The 13,458-nt window shown below is 44.7% G+C and overlaps 2 protein-coding genes across 7 annotated transcripts in view; one reads left to right on the plus strand and one right to left on the minus strand.

Annotated features, from left to right (window-relative positions):
* Positions 1-8,736, plus strand: part of BRAT1 (BRCA1 associated ATM activator 1) — a 55,136-nt gene extending 46,400 nt beyond the window's left edge. For 5 of the 6 annotated variants that reach the window (XM_085892104.1, XM_085892105.1, XM_085892103.1 and 2 more), the window contains exons 9-13: positions 557-639; positions 1,031-1,112; positions 1,573-1,671; positions 5,886-6,055; positions 7,716-8,736. In XM_085892104.1, the coding sequence (XP_085748230.1) occupies positions 557-639; positions 1,031-1,112; positions 1,573-1,671; positions 5,886-6,055; positions 7,716-8,603 (1,322 nt within the window). In that variant the 3' untranslated portion in view covers positions 8,604-8,736. The remainder of the gene's footprint in view (positions 1-556; positions 640-1,030; positions 1,113-1,572; positions 1,672-5,885; positions 6,056-7,715) is intronic. The other variant, XM_085892102.1, reaches the window with a different exon arrangement.
* The window catches only part of LOC147021771 (UNC93-like protein MFSD11), a 156,289-nt gene continuing 144,427 nt past the window's right edge, over positions 1,597-13,458 (minus strand). The window contains exons 15-16 of the transcript XR_015060920.1: positions 2,453-2,536; positions 1,597-1,728 (exon numbers count right to left, since the gene is read on the minus strand). The gene's annotated coding sequence lies outside the window, so the exon portion shown is untranslated. The remainder of the gene's footprint in view (positions 1,729-2,452; positions 2,537-13,458) is intronic.

Below are 13,458 nucleotides of genomic sequence, written 5' to 3' on the forward strand. Positions count from 1 at the left end.
ATTTTATCTACCTATTTTCCTCGGTCTGCCCCTTTGTTAGTCAAACTTTTTCGATGAGCCTTGACTTCTATAGAGCATTAAAACCCATCTTGCCGGAGTTTATGCCCAACATGTACTCCACACTAATGTTTGCTTTATTTAATTATATTTATCTCTTTAATTTTTGCCGATTTTACAAGTTTGAAATCCAAAAGTTAGTTCGTTCGCCCCAGAGTAATGCCTTCATTTAATTGTAAGAATGGTAAAAAACCAACTTATCAATACAAATGTTAAAGTGTTGTATTTTGCAACTTCTGTCTGTGTTAAGGTGACCAAGTTATATAACCTACAGTCCTACATGCATGCTTGGAGACAAAAGAGTTTTCACTTATTGAGCAATAAAAACATGACAAATATTTCTTTTTGGATGTCCATCGTGGATTTGTGGGTGGGGAATTTGAATTGATGTGGTTTGCTCAGTTTACATCATGATTATCGTCAATTACCAGGTGAAAATGAAAACTAGAAAGCAAATAAACTTAGCATTTCTGATTGTTTGTAAAATTCTGTGTTATAGAACTTGCAGAACACAAGGATACGGTTGAAGAGGTTGTGTCATTGTTGCTGTGCTGCTTAAAAACTCCACTTCAAGATGCATTTGTATGTTTAAACATGCACCCCATTTCTCATGTTCATGCTTCACAAGATCTTGAAATGCATTTGAATGTGGTTACAACTTTCACTTTAAAATTCTCTTTTGCTTTCTTTTTTTACCTTAACCTTGAATATCCTTGAATGTACCTTAACCCCAAAACTGATCAATATTCCACCTACGCAAAAGTTTTCAAAAACAAATCTCCAACAACATCGCTTCACTTTGTAAAACTACCAATTTGTTGTTGTAAACTATTACCGAGCATTTAACATGTCAAACCCTGCAAAGAAGGCTTCGTGTGTGTGTGTGTGTGTGTGTGTGTGTGTGTGTGTGTGTGTGTGTGTGTGTGTGTGTGTGTGTGTGTGTGTGTGTGTGTGTGTGTGTGTGTCTGTGTAGGTGTTGGGTAAGCTCTTGTTGTCCCTGCTACAGTGGCTGAGCTTTGCCGATCATTCCATCTTCAATGAAGAACAAGGCAATGGTTGGTTACATTCTTGGCCTATTTCAAATAACTGCTCCAGTGTTAGCTGTGCATACATAAGTGTGTGTATACACACACACACACACACACACACACACACACACACACACACACACACACACACACACACACACACACACACACACACACACACACACACACACACACACACACACACACCTTGTTCTGGTGTTCTGGTAAAACAGTTGAACCATAATAAGTCAAAATGCATTTGTTGCTTACAGCTTAGGTGAAGTGAGCACCAAGTTGTTTCGCAGCTACTTTTTGTTTTCATTGGCAAAAGAGGTGGTTTAAAAACAATTATAAAAAGTAAATTGTTTATTGTAACTTGTTTGTAAGTGTGCTCCATGCTCCAGTACTTTTATGTTTATTAATACGACCCTATTTTTATACATGGTTTATACCTAATTCAAATCCATGACATACCTGATACGTGCAGGTCTAGGGCAGCTGTTGCACCTGCGCTTGTGTGATCCCCGCTGGGAGGTACGTGATTCAGTACTCGAGTTCCTCGGATGCCTTGTCACAACAGTTTGTCGTGAGTCCATTGCGTGTGTGTGTCAATTCACAGGACTCGGCGTGTCAAAAGCACCATCTACATGGTGGTGAAAAGAGCCAAGTGTTACAAATCAACTGGGATTATTCTGCTACAGGTCAAAGTAAAGACCCTCTACCCCAAACCAGAATTTATTACCATAATCCTGGAAGTTTTAAACGTTGTCAATACCCTCAGTACTAAAGTAAATTAAAATTACCAGGTTTTCAAAAAAACAACACTTCTGGGAGACTGAAGGGGTGGAACGACAATAGCACAATTGCTCTCAGAGCTAACTAAAAGAAAATAAGGGGATGTGCTTCTGTTTTTTAAATCCACAGTTCCATGCACAATGAAGGCCATCCACAGCTCCTCCAGGATACACACAATCTTCCAGTAACCCCTCCTGGTTGAACTCCAAAAATCCAGCCATAATTCACACCTCAATTGTTTTGTTCCTCTTTACTCCTGTTTGTTGAACGGCCTCGATGAGGCTGGTCAATTGCACTCTTTCCCTCCAAGGCTTCAAGTTGGCAGTACATCAACCTGCTATGTCACCCCTATATCAACCCACAATCTTTTCTACCTCCATTAACCCGATCCAACCCAACCCATTCCTTTTACTTGCACATTTCCTCCCCTCCTCTCTTCCTCCTTTTTGCATCGACCTGTTGTTCCACTGCCCCACCATCAGGTAGTTTCCACCCCCTCCCACGCTCAGGCTGTTATTAATATAACAACATTTTTATACATAGTTTGTACACGATTCAAATCCACTACTTACCTGATGCACGTAGGGCCTGGGCAGCTATTGCACCTGCACTTGTGCGATTCCCTCTGGGAGGTATGCGATTCAGTTCTCGAGTTCCTTTTGCATGGAGGGAACAAACAGAGAGGACAAGGGAAGAGAGGGACTTGTGAACAGAGAGGAAAGTTTTGGAAAAGTGGCTCTTTAATTTGTAAGGGACGTTTGTGATTGAGGAAGACATGTTGCCATCTGAATTTGGAATAAAGGATTTCAAGGTCTCTTCTCAGACAAGATTTGTCATGGGTTCTTAATATTCCAAGGACTGATATACACTGATTGTGGGCCTTTTGAAATGTTTGGAGGATTGGCCTTCCAGGTAAAGGATGCAAGATGTCAAGCTATTGCCTCACTAAGCTTCTGCAGACCATACCTTTCAAACTATTGCCTCATTGTAAACTTCTGTATACCATGCCTGGTGTTGGCTTGGTGGGTAGGGTGGCAGGCTTGGGATCTTAGGGTCCTGAGTCTGAGCCCCGTTTTCCGCTGAATTAGCACCAGGTGGGGTTGACTCAGCCTGTCATCTTTCCGAGGTCGGTGAAATGAGTACCAGTGTACTGGTAATAGGGGCACTGCATCAGCAGCACCCACATACTCTGTAGCTGTGGCGATGCACCGTTGTTCAGAGCCAGCTGAAAGCATGAAATCATGCCACCACACTGCAAGTACACCATGGTTGAGATGCTGAACAGCAGAACTATCGGCACAAGGAAATGACGTTAAGCAGGAGAGAGAATACAGGTCCTTGTGCAAGGAGTTCAAGGCATCATCAATACGTACTGTATTTGTAACGAAGAAAATGGAAGACTACTTTTGAGAGAAATGTTGAAATGCCAGAAACAGTAATGCTGTCTGTAGTGGCCTACGGAAGAGTGCGAATAAAATGGACAATTTCACCAGCATTTGAACTGTTGAACCCACACGTACAAAATATATTGCCAAGTTAGTTTGACATTGCGAGATCAAGCAAGGAAAAGCGAACCTGTTGGTGAGCCCAGGTCGGAAAGTTGACTGACTGGGTAAGATCTGCTGCCTTGACAAAAGTTTTGACTGCAATGTCATGGCTTTAGAGTTTAGAGGAATTGGAGCCCATATCCAACCACTCTACATTGTGGCTGTTAATATCACCACAAAAGAAGATCAATGACCAAGGATGAGTCGATAATAGGTGGTACATGTCACCAGAAAGTGAGTCACAGATGGTATATTGTCACTTGGCTGCCACAGAGTACACACACAAACAATAGATTGTTGCAGAGAGGAAGATTCAGCCTGAGATAATCCAGGGTGTTGGGAAGGAAAAGGGAGGTAAAAGGACTGTGAGGAAGGGAATTATAAACGGACCTGCCACCACCTCCAGTGCATGTGACAGGCTTGTCAAGGTGGTGGCGAACACATCAATGAGGACATATGAGGGAGGCTGAAGACATCACATGAGGGAAGTTTCATAAAAGCACAAGTAATGACCTGACTGTCATCAAAGGATGATGAGATGACTTGACTGGAAAGGACAAAATACTCGGAATGAAGATCACGGGGATATTGTAGTATCAGAAGGAGCACAGATGGAGTAAATGTTTTGTGTAAGAGGTGAAGAGGAGGAAGTAGAGGAGGAGGAAAAGGCTGAAGCTAGGGAATGTGAAGGAGCAAGGGGGGGGTAGTGGCAAAAGGGGAGGCAGCGGGGGAGGGAGGGGCTGAAGGGAAGATGGGTGAGGGCCTGAAGGGGAGGTGCCAAAGGCGAAGTGATGGGGAAAGCAGGGGTGCTGAAAGAGCTGTAGGGCAGGTGATTGGGGGGGGGGGAGAGTGGCTGAAAGGGTGAGGGGTTGTGAGGGGCTGAAGGGGAGGTTAAGGGCTGAAGGAGAAGCAGTGGTGCTGAATGTGAGGTGGTGAGGGGATGGGGCTGAAGGGGAGGTGGTTGTTGGGGGGGAGGTGCGGGGGAGACAGGCCTGAGCTGATGCAAGGTCAAGCATTGTCATATATGCTTGCTTCATAATATAGCTAGGTTTTAACTGTTACTTGTTGTGTACTAGCAAAGGGTCTGTCTGTATGGATGGGTTATTTCACCCACTTCCATGATATCTATGGTTTTTCATGTGGATAATTTGCATATTTTAGTATGACTTGTATGGGAGTATCAGTTATCCAAGAAGGTTGAAGTAGAATTAGTCCAAAAAGTTATAGACCTGATAGTAGACAAGGAAGAGGATGAATAGGTGGAAGACTGAAAGGGATGGGAGTCGGGGGGGGGGGAGAGAGGGTTTGGGGAAGAGGGAGAAACTTGCAGGTTCGATAAAGGGGGAAGCCTGTTTGGCAGGATGTACTTTCTCACACTTTGGTGGCTATAGTTCCTTGTAAAGCATAGCTCAGTACATGAATATCGAAAAATCTGACTACATTCACACTACATAACACACTGATCAAATCATTTCTCAATACAGCTTTCTGCTGAATACAAGACTATCCCCTGGCATTACAGCAAACATAATTGCTCAAGTTGGACGATTACAAACAGTGCATTCCATCAGTCCTGCACTGTTTCCCCAAAGTCCTAGCAAGCAACTGAACTCTGTTGCCACATTCATTAACCCATACATGAAGCAAAAAGCGGGGTGAAGCAATTGGTTCACTTTGTCTGTGACTACAGACGTCAGTCTATGATCGAGGAACAGCTTTATTTTAATTGAATATTATGTTTAGAATGCTATAGAACATGAATTGGAAAACAAATGTGCAGTTTAGTAGTGCATTGCCTCTGAATTTGGCAAATTGTATTGGAATTTCATCCCGAGTGCACACGCGCACAGATGAGTAAGGTAATTATTTTACTCTGTCTGCCTGTCTGGCAATCAAACAAAATTGAAAATCATTCCAAACAGGAAACTTACTGTTTTTAGTGACATCATAAAGGACATAAACGACAGGCATGAAGAAGTAATTTAATGTGTTAAATAAGGTGGTGTAAAAGAGGGTACGGTAAACTTCGTCGGTTTTTCAGGATGAATCAATGGTGGTAAACTTCTGAAAAGATTTTTTGCCTTTAGAACCTTTATTTTATTTCAATTGAATTATATACTTGAACACTGTAGACCACAAATCACCTTCTTGCCACTTCCAAAAACCTCCAGTTTTGCATTACTTGGACAAAATATTACATCATTTTACACCATCTCGACCAATCATATTTCCCGCCCTCTCCGGCGGGGGGGGGGAATATCGAGATTCAGACAAAATCACGGCACGTAGGACATATCGACCATGCTCGGAAACGCAAAGCAAGAGATGAAAAGACCCTTCTCATGTCCTTTTTTTGTCAAGACAACACAGGGTAAGGTGTTCCATGAACGCTGTAGTTGTTTATTGTTGTCATAGCCAATTACAAACTTTTGTTTTTCCCCAAAATCTCTGACAACAGTACCAGGTGTGGGCGATTGGTGTGTGCATCATGACCTGGCTAAACGTACCTGGCAGCTCTTGGCTGACCCTGAGGCCTACGTAAGAGCAAGTGCAGTCAAAACCCTCAGCCACCTTGCCTATCTGCCTCGTGCCTGGGATTATCTACAGAGTCAGCTCTCACTCACAAATGTATGGCTTTTCTGGAATGCTTCAATCAAATGTAGCATGACTATTGCTGATAATTATTGTTAATGATAATGCTTAGATTATATCATAGCCCTCTATGTTGTCTGTTGGGATTTGATGTCCTGCCTAATTGAATGCAACGCATTACCACCTGCTACAGTGTGCAAATAGGTAGATTCGGTTTGCAAGACTTGCCTTCAGAGTGTGGAGAGCATTAAACCAGCTACCTGATTTGCATCCTGAATGGTAAAGAAAAACAAACTTGAATAATTTCAAAAACCAAATTACTTGATCTGATCATCGTCAAATGCTTGCATTTTATATTTATTTATTAAAAAGCATCATTGGGCAGCAAATGCAACTCCTGTCAATCTCCTTACATTTATGTGGAGGAAGCAGTCTTGTCCATGATTAGTAGTAGTAGTAGTAATAGTAGTTGTAGTAGTATAGCCCCGGACAGTTCTCTCAAACAAGCCCGTGGCACGGAGACAGCCGATCAATCTCACAGGAGCGACCCAGAGATCCCCCACATCGAGGATGGTGTACTTACTCCCACCTTCACAAAGTCAGTGCCACGACAGAGTTGGAGAGAGAAGAGGGAAAGGGCTGGTCCAATGGGACAAATCTAGGCAGCAGCTAAGATTGAGCCCCTGACTTACGTTGGAGGGTTCAACCACCACGAAGAGGTGTCCCCGATAGTTTCCTCGTCATGTTGTACATATTAGTGGTTATCATCGGTTACAGAATCATGTCATATTTCGGCAAATTGTGAATAAAGCATGGCTTCCTCTGCAGAAATAATTGTTACGTAAATAAATTTGCAATTACGTATTTTATAAATGCAAGGATGGAAAGTGTAAATGTTAATAATGATAAGGTGTAGTACCAGTAATTCTCAGTTTTTAAAATATGACATTTCACATATTATGGTTCTTGTATAGGAATAGAACATTGAGCCAGTGTCACCTGGCCTAACTGCAAATTCCTTCTTTAGGTCATCATCATCATAAGCATCATCATTGTTTTATGGCCATTTCCATGCTTGCATGTGTAAGCCATAGTTCACCAAATGGCTGCTTTCCAGGCCATTTCCCTTGCTCGTCCTCTTTGTCAGCCTTTACTCTCTCTGCCTCTCTGGCAATCAAACAAAATTGAAAATCATTCCAAACAGGAAACGTACTGTTTTTAGCAACATCATGAAGGACACAAACAACAGGCATGAATAAGTTATTTAATGTGTTAAATAAAGTGGTGTAAAAGAGCGTACGGTAAACTTCAGCCCTTTTTCAGGATGAATCAATGGCAGTAAACTTTGTGGAGGGAGGGGGGGGATGTAACGACCGTTTCCTGGCGTATTACCGCTTCATTAACACCTGGCAGCTGCATCTGTTGAGATATTTAAATCGGATGAAATGACAATACTCACAATGGATTTTGGTTTTCTTATTTGGTGATAGGTATATGACTGGAGTCTTAATAGTCAATTTATGATATACATTATTTACATCTTTTTCAATATGGTGAGAATGGATTACCATGAAAATATTTTTTTTTATTTGGAATTGGCAAATCGATTCATACACAGGTTATGCACTGCAAAATTTGTTCCTAATGCTCCTTGAAACCGTTCCCATCCATCTGCTTCGTCCTGCCATGAGCATAGGATGACATCTTGGAGAACCTGCTACACCTTCTCATCAAAGACATCGAATGCTTCCCCCGACGAGCTGTCGCTGCACTGCTCACTGACTGGCTCCAGAAACATCCATCTCTTCAATCACAGCTTCTTATCTTGGCTTCTGCCGATGATAACACCATCAGTGCCGAGCTACAAGGTGCAATGTGTGACGACGACTGGGAGGTCAAAATTCGCATGGTAGAATTCTGGGAAGTTGCAGCAAAGTTGTCACTGAAAATAGATGGCAGCAATTGTGGAGAGATTGCAGTTAAAGTGTTGCTGATCGCTTTGCATGACTGTGACCGGCCAGTGACTCGCAAGGCACAAGAAGTTCTATCAAGTTTGAAGGAGATTACATTGTCCCACAAACACACAAGCAAGAACTCGACACTTTCCACTCGGCACTGTGCCCCAAAAGAAGTAGAGAAAGTAGAAACGATGGAAATAACTGCAGGAAAAAGTTCATCGACAGAAGAATTTGTACTGTCGGTAAAAGAGAATGTCGTGATGAATTCCCAGAGCAATGTAAACTGTGGAAACACTAGTACTGTCCCAGAAACTTTCAGGAACACTATTTTTGACAATACAAACAAACTAGAGAGCAATACGGCATTTCAAGACTCACATTTAAAGGGCATAGAGGATCTTGATGCCGAAGCATGTGGAGAGAACCTCTGTAATATTGCACAGAGTGCACAACATGATGGACATGGACAGGCCAAACCAAAGGCCATTTCCTGCAGCCTGCAAACCGTTCTGGAAACGTTGGAATTGCCACCTGAAATGGAGGCAACTGATGCTGCAGTTGCTCTTCTGCAGGATATTCTTGCCTCTGCAGAGAAGCTCCAATTAGATGGGGCTGACTGTTATTGAGATGGGCACATGCTGTCGGCGACGATTGATAAAATGATCCCATCGAACTGTGTAAATTATTGACTCTTGATAATGCTTTTCTTAACGTTTGCAAGAAATCCTTAAATTATATTAAAATTGAAGTTTTAATTGATTGTGTGGTCTTAGTCATTTTATGCTCACTAGGATTTGGTGGAATTCTGAGAATTATTTGCCAAGATCTTCCTATTTCTTAAAAAAAAAATTTTTAGATTATATAATTCTTCGGCTATTTTTTCCATGTATCCAAATGTGGGCACAAGACACGACATGACACATGAATAGACCATTTCATGCATATGACGTTTTGATATGATTAGCCAATTTTTCCAGAATTAAAAGAGCCCTCCTATCACCGTATGAGGCCATCATTATAACTCCTATATTGCTAAAGCAAAGCTTCAACTTGAGCTCCAGGATAATGAAATTGTGAAACTTATTGACAGCTGCCAACACATTCAAACAGAGGAATCAATCCAAAGGTTTTTGTTTTTTAGCTTTTTACATGCAATTTTTGTTTTTGCAGTATTGTCCTTTACATAATCTGTACTACTGGGAACAATCCGATATATGATAATACTAAAAGCATAATCTTTATCCAAGGCAACCTGTGAAGGTAAACACTAACCCCCAACCCCCCCCCCCCCAAAAAAAAAATTGAAATTTCTTTGGGAAACCCATGATTGATATGGATTGCACACAAAACCTCATAACAAACAAGTTTGGTAAAACTTGTCGGAGTGGCGACCTATCCAGGATTGTGCCCAATAGCCCAGGAGACTACTCAGGCAGCACCAACGCTCTGCACAGAGTATGGTCACAATGGATTGGTAAAACTGCTTTGCGAGCCGATGAGAGTGTCATATGATAATTTGTACCATCTCGTGTGGATGGAAGCACTCAATTGATTTCCACATTTTTTAACCCCTGTTGCACTGAGTCAGAAACCGGAGCTTATGGATTTGGTCTCGATTTTCGTGTCCGTGTGTGCATATATACGTCTGCAACCATATCTTGTAATGTATGGACAGATTTTATTTGTACTTGGCACAAAGACAATCCCCCAATCTTTGATGATAGGAGGGAAACCACGGGGTAACATCCCTGGGTCAGATTGCGGGAGAGTGTGTCGGAGTGGTGCTGAGGTGTCGTCCACCAGACGGCGGTCTCCTTGGGTTAACCTGAGGCGGTCCCTTCGGGTGGGTGCCTGGAATGTCCTATCCCTAAGAGAGGTTGATCACCTGTCTCTGTTATCATCTGAGCTCAAGCGTTTGGACATCGGGATTGCAGCTCTCTCTGAGGTTCGGAGACCGGATTGCGGTGAGATAAAGGTGGGTGGTTACACCTACTATTGGTCTGGTCGCTCTGATGGTTACCATACCCAAGGAGTTGCTGTAGCTGTGTCCAATAAGCTGACCCCAATGATAATTGAGGTAACACCGGTCAACGAGCGTATTATGAGATTAAGGATTCGTCACTCCTTAGGTGCCATTTCCCTGGTCTCTGTTTATGCTCCGACTGAGGCGAGTGATCTCACCGTGAAGGATGCATTCTACGCCACACTCGAGTCTGTGGTTGATCAGTGCCCCAGACGAGATACACTTCTAGTCTTGGGGGATTTCAATGCATCGACTGGAACTGATAGGGATGGTTATGAGGTGTGTGTTTGTCCCCATGGGTCAGGAACTATGAACCAGAATAGCACTAAGTTCCTTGACTTTGCAAGAAGTCATGGACTTAGGGTGGCTGGTTCATGGTTTCAGCGCCCACAAGCTCATCGCTGGACTTGGTATTCCAACGCTGGCGGTGTGGCAAAGGAGATTGACCATGTCCTCATTGACGGTCGTTGGAGGATGATCCAGAACTGCAGGGTCTACCGGAGTGCTCAGTTCCTCAATACTGAACACAGGCTTATTGTAGCAACTCTAAAGCTGCACCTTACATCCTGGAGAATGGTACCATCCCAGCCTAGGCTGGATGTTGGCAAGCTCAGGGATGAGAGAGTAGTTGAGGAGTTTGCGAACAGGCTGAGTGGACACTTGGGGGGGGGTCTGGGTGTTTTGGGGGGTCCTGAAGAGTTGTGGAGTGCCTTCAAGACCACCGTCCTTGATGTTGCCGGTGGATGTCTTGGAACTCACCGCAGGGCAAAGAAGAATTTTGTCTCTCAAGGGACACTGGATACCATTGACCAGAGTCGCAGGGCCAGGCTGAATGGCAGAGCTGAGCTGTTCAGGGAGCTGAGGCGTAAAACTGTACGTGCACTGAGGGTGGACAAGGAGGCCTATGTGTGCGGAATCTGTGAGGGGGTAGAGCATCACCTGTGGACAGGTGATTCTCGTCCCGCTTACAGGGGAATTCGCGCATTGCGTTCATCCAAGCCCATCCCTCGGAGCACTGCAGTTAGAGCAGAAAGTGGTAGGCTCTTGACAGAGGAGTCTGAAGTGAAGGCCCGCTGGGCCGATTACTTTGAGCGGTTGTACCAGGCTGATCCCCCAGCTGTCGAGTTGGACGTCAAGGGTGTTACAATCCCTGTTGCTGACCCTCGAATAAACTGTGGTCCACCTCCGCTTGTGGAAACACGGACTGCGGTGAACCGGTTGAAACGGGGCAAAGCTCCAGGGATCTGTGGCATCCATGCTGAACTTCTCAAGGGTAGTGGAAATGCTCCACTCGTGTCGTTGCATGCAGTTTTGTGCTCTGCCAGGAACACAGGCATCATCCCAACTGACTGGAAGAGGGGCCTTGTTGTTCCTCTCTGGAAAGGGAAGGGTGATCGCCAAGACTGCAACAACTACCGAGGGGTGACGCTGCTCTCAGTGCCGGGCAAGGTCTTTGCTCGGATAATTCTTGATAGGGTTCGCCACCATCTGCTTGAGCACCAGCGTCCAGAGCAGTCAGGCTCTACACCAAAGAGGTCAACGATTGACCGTATCCTTGCTCTTCGTGTCCTCACCGAACGCAGACGAGAGTTTCGGCAGGGGCTGCTTGCAGCCTATGTTGATCTCTGTAAAGCGTTCGATTCAGTGAATCGGGATGTCCTCTGGAGGATTCGTGGTCTTCGTGAGGTGCCACCAAAACTGATCGATCTGATGTCTGAACTCTACTCTGGTACTGAGAGTGCTGTGAAGTGTGGTGGTACCATCTCTGACTTATTTCCAGTTGTTACTGGAGTTCGTCAGGGGTGTGTACTGGCCCCCAGACTTTTCAGCACTTGTATGGACTGGATTTTAGTGAGGATGTCTGAGAGATCAAACTGCGGTGCATCGTTTGGGAATGTCAAGATCTCAGACCTTGATTTTGCAGATGATGCAGTCATCTTTGCGGAGACTTTAGATATCCTTTTGGGGGCCCTCGAGGTGCTGAATGAGGAGTCGGAGCCGCTGGGATTACGGGTGTCTTGGGTCAAAACTAAGATCCAGGCTTTCGGTGACATCTTGGATGCTGCTCTCCTGTCTGTGTCTGTTTGTGGTGAGGATGTTGAGGTCGTGGAGAGATTCACTTACCTTGGCAGTGATATTCATGTCTCTGCTGGCTGTGAGTCAGAGGTCAATAGACGTCTGGGTCGGGCCTGGGGAGTCATGGATTCACTGGATCATGGGGTGTGGCGCTGCCGGTACCTGTGCAGGAGGTCGAAAGTCCGAGTCTTCAGGTCCTTGGTACTTCCAGTCTTGCTCTATGGATGCGAGACTTGGACTCTGACCAAGGATCTGAGACGGAGACTTAATTCCTTTGGTACCAGGTCTCTTCGGAGAATCCTTGGCTATCGCTGGTCAGATTTTGTGTCCAACGAGCGGTTACTGAGAGAGACTCGGATGAGATTTGTTACCTGCATAGTCCGTGAGCGTCAGTTGCGGCTGTATGAACATGTGGCTCGTTTTCCTGACGCTGATCCTGCTCACCAGATTCTCTCAGCGAGGGAGTCTCATGAGTGGAGGAGGCCAGTGGGCTGAGCACGTGCCTCGTGGTTGCAGTAGGTTGACCATCATCTCAAGGAGATGGGGATGGGCCTGGCATCTGCCTGGGGGATGGCCAGACGGAGGCCCCTGGAGTACCGGCGGAAAGTGGACGCAGCGACGCGCTGTTCTGGCATATGCTCCCATACCTGACCTGACCTGACAAATACAAGAAATGATGGTATGCATAAGCGCATCAGTTTGTTTCACAAAGCGATCAAAGATGGCCGACTGGCGGTTATTTTAGTTGTTAAAAAACCCGGTTTCGAACACTTCCTCAACAATTTCTCGGACATACATTAAAAGCTCTTGTTCAAACTTGGCACACTGGTAATGAATGATGGCTTACATATGCCCGTCATGCTTTTTCGCCAGTCATTATGGCTGACTGGCGGCCATTTTAGTTGAAAAAATACCCCAATGTTTTTTTTTTTTGTATACCTTGTCGAGGCTCGTCTGAGAACTAACACACAATGCACATCATGGGGGACATGAGATAAGAGAGGAGGGAGTGGGAAGGACAAAACAGTGGGGAACAGAGACATTAGGAGATCTGTGGAAGGGAGAGGGATGGAACGGGGAACATGGGGAATAGATGATGGACATTACAGGGACTTTCAGGAAGGAAAGCCGGGAATTTGAAGGAGGTGGGCTTGGATGGATTATCGGGGGTAGAAAAGATCGAGGATTTGGATGGGGGATGATAAGAGGTGGTGGTGAACAGCTGTTTTGAAGGCCTGGAGGGAAGAATGGGAATGAATAGAGTGAGGGAGTTTATTCCAAAGGCGGGAAAAAGAGGAATGAAAGAGTGAAGGTGAGCAGTGATTCGTGATTTTGGCAGTTTTACCAGAAAGGGGTTGTTGGCGGACCTTGAGCGCCCTGCG

The sequence above is a fragment of the Eptatretus burgeri genome, chromosome 8 (genome assembly GCF_056783735.1).
Source record: "Eptatretus burgeri isolate ZD-2024b chromosome 8, Ebu_testis_v1, whole genome shotgun sequence".
NCBI classification, from domain to species: Eukaryota; Metazoa; Chordata; class Myxini; order Myxiniformes; family Myxinidae; genus Eptatretus; species Eptatretus burgeri.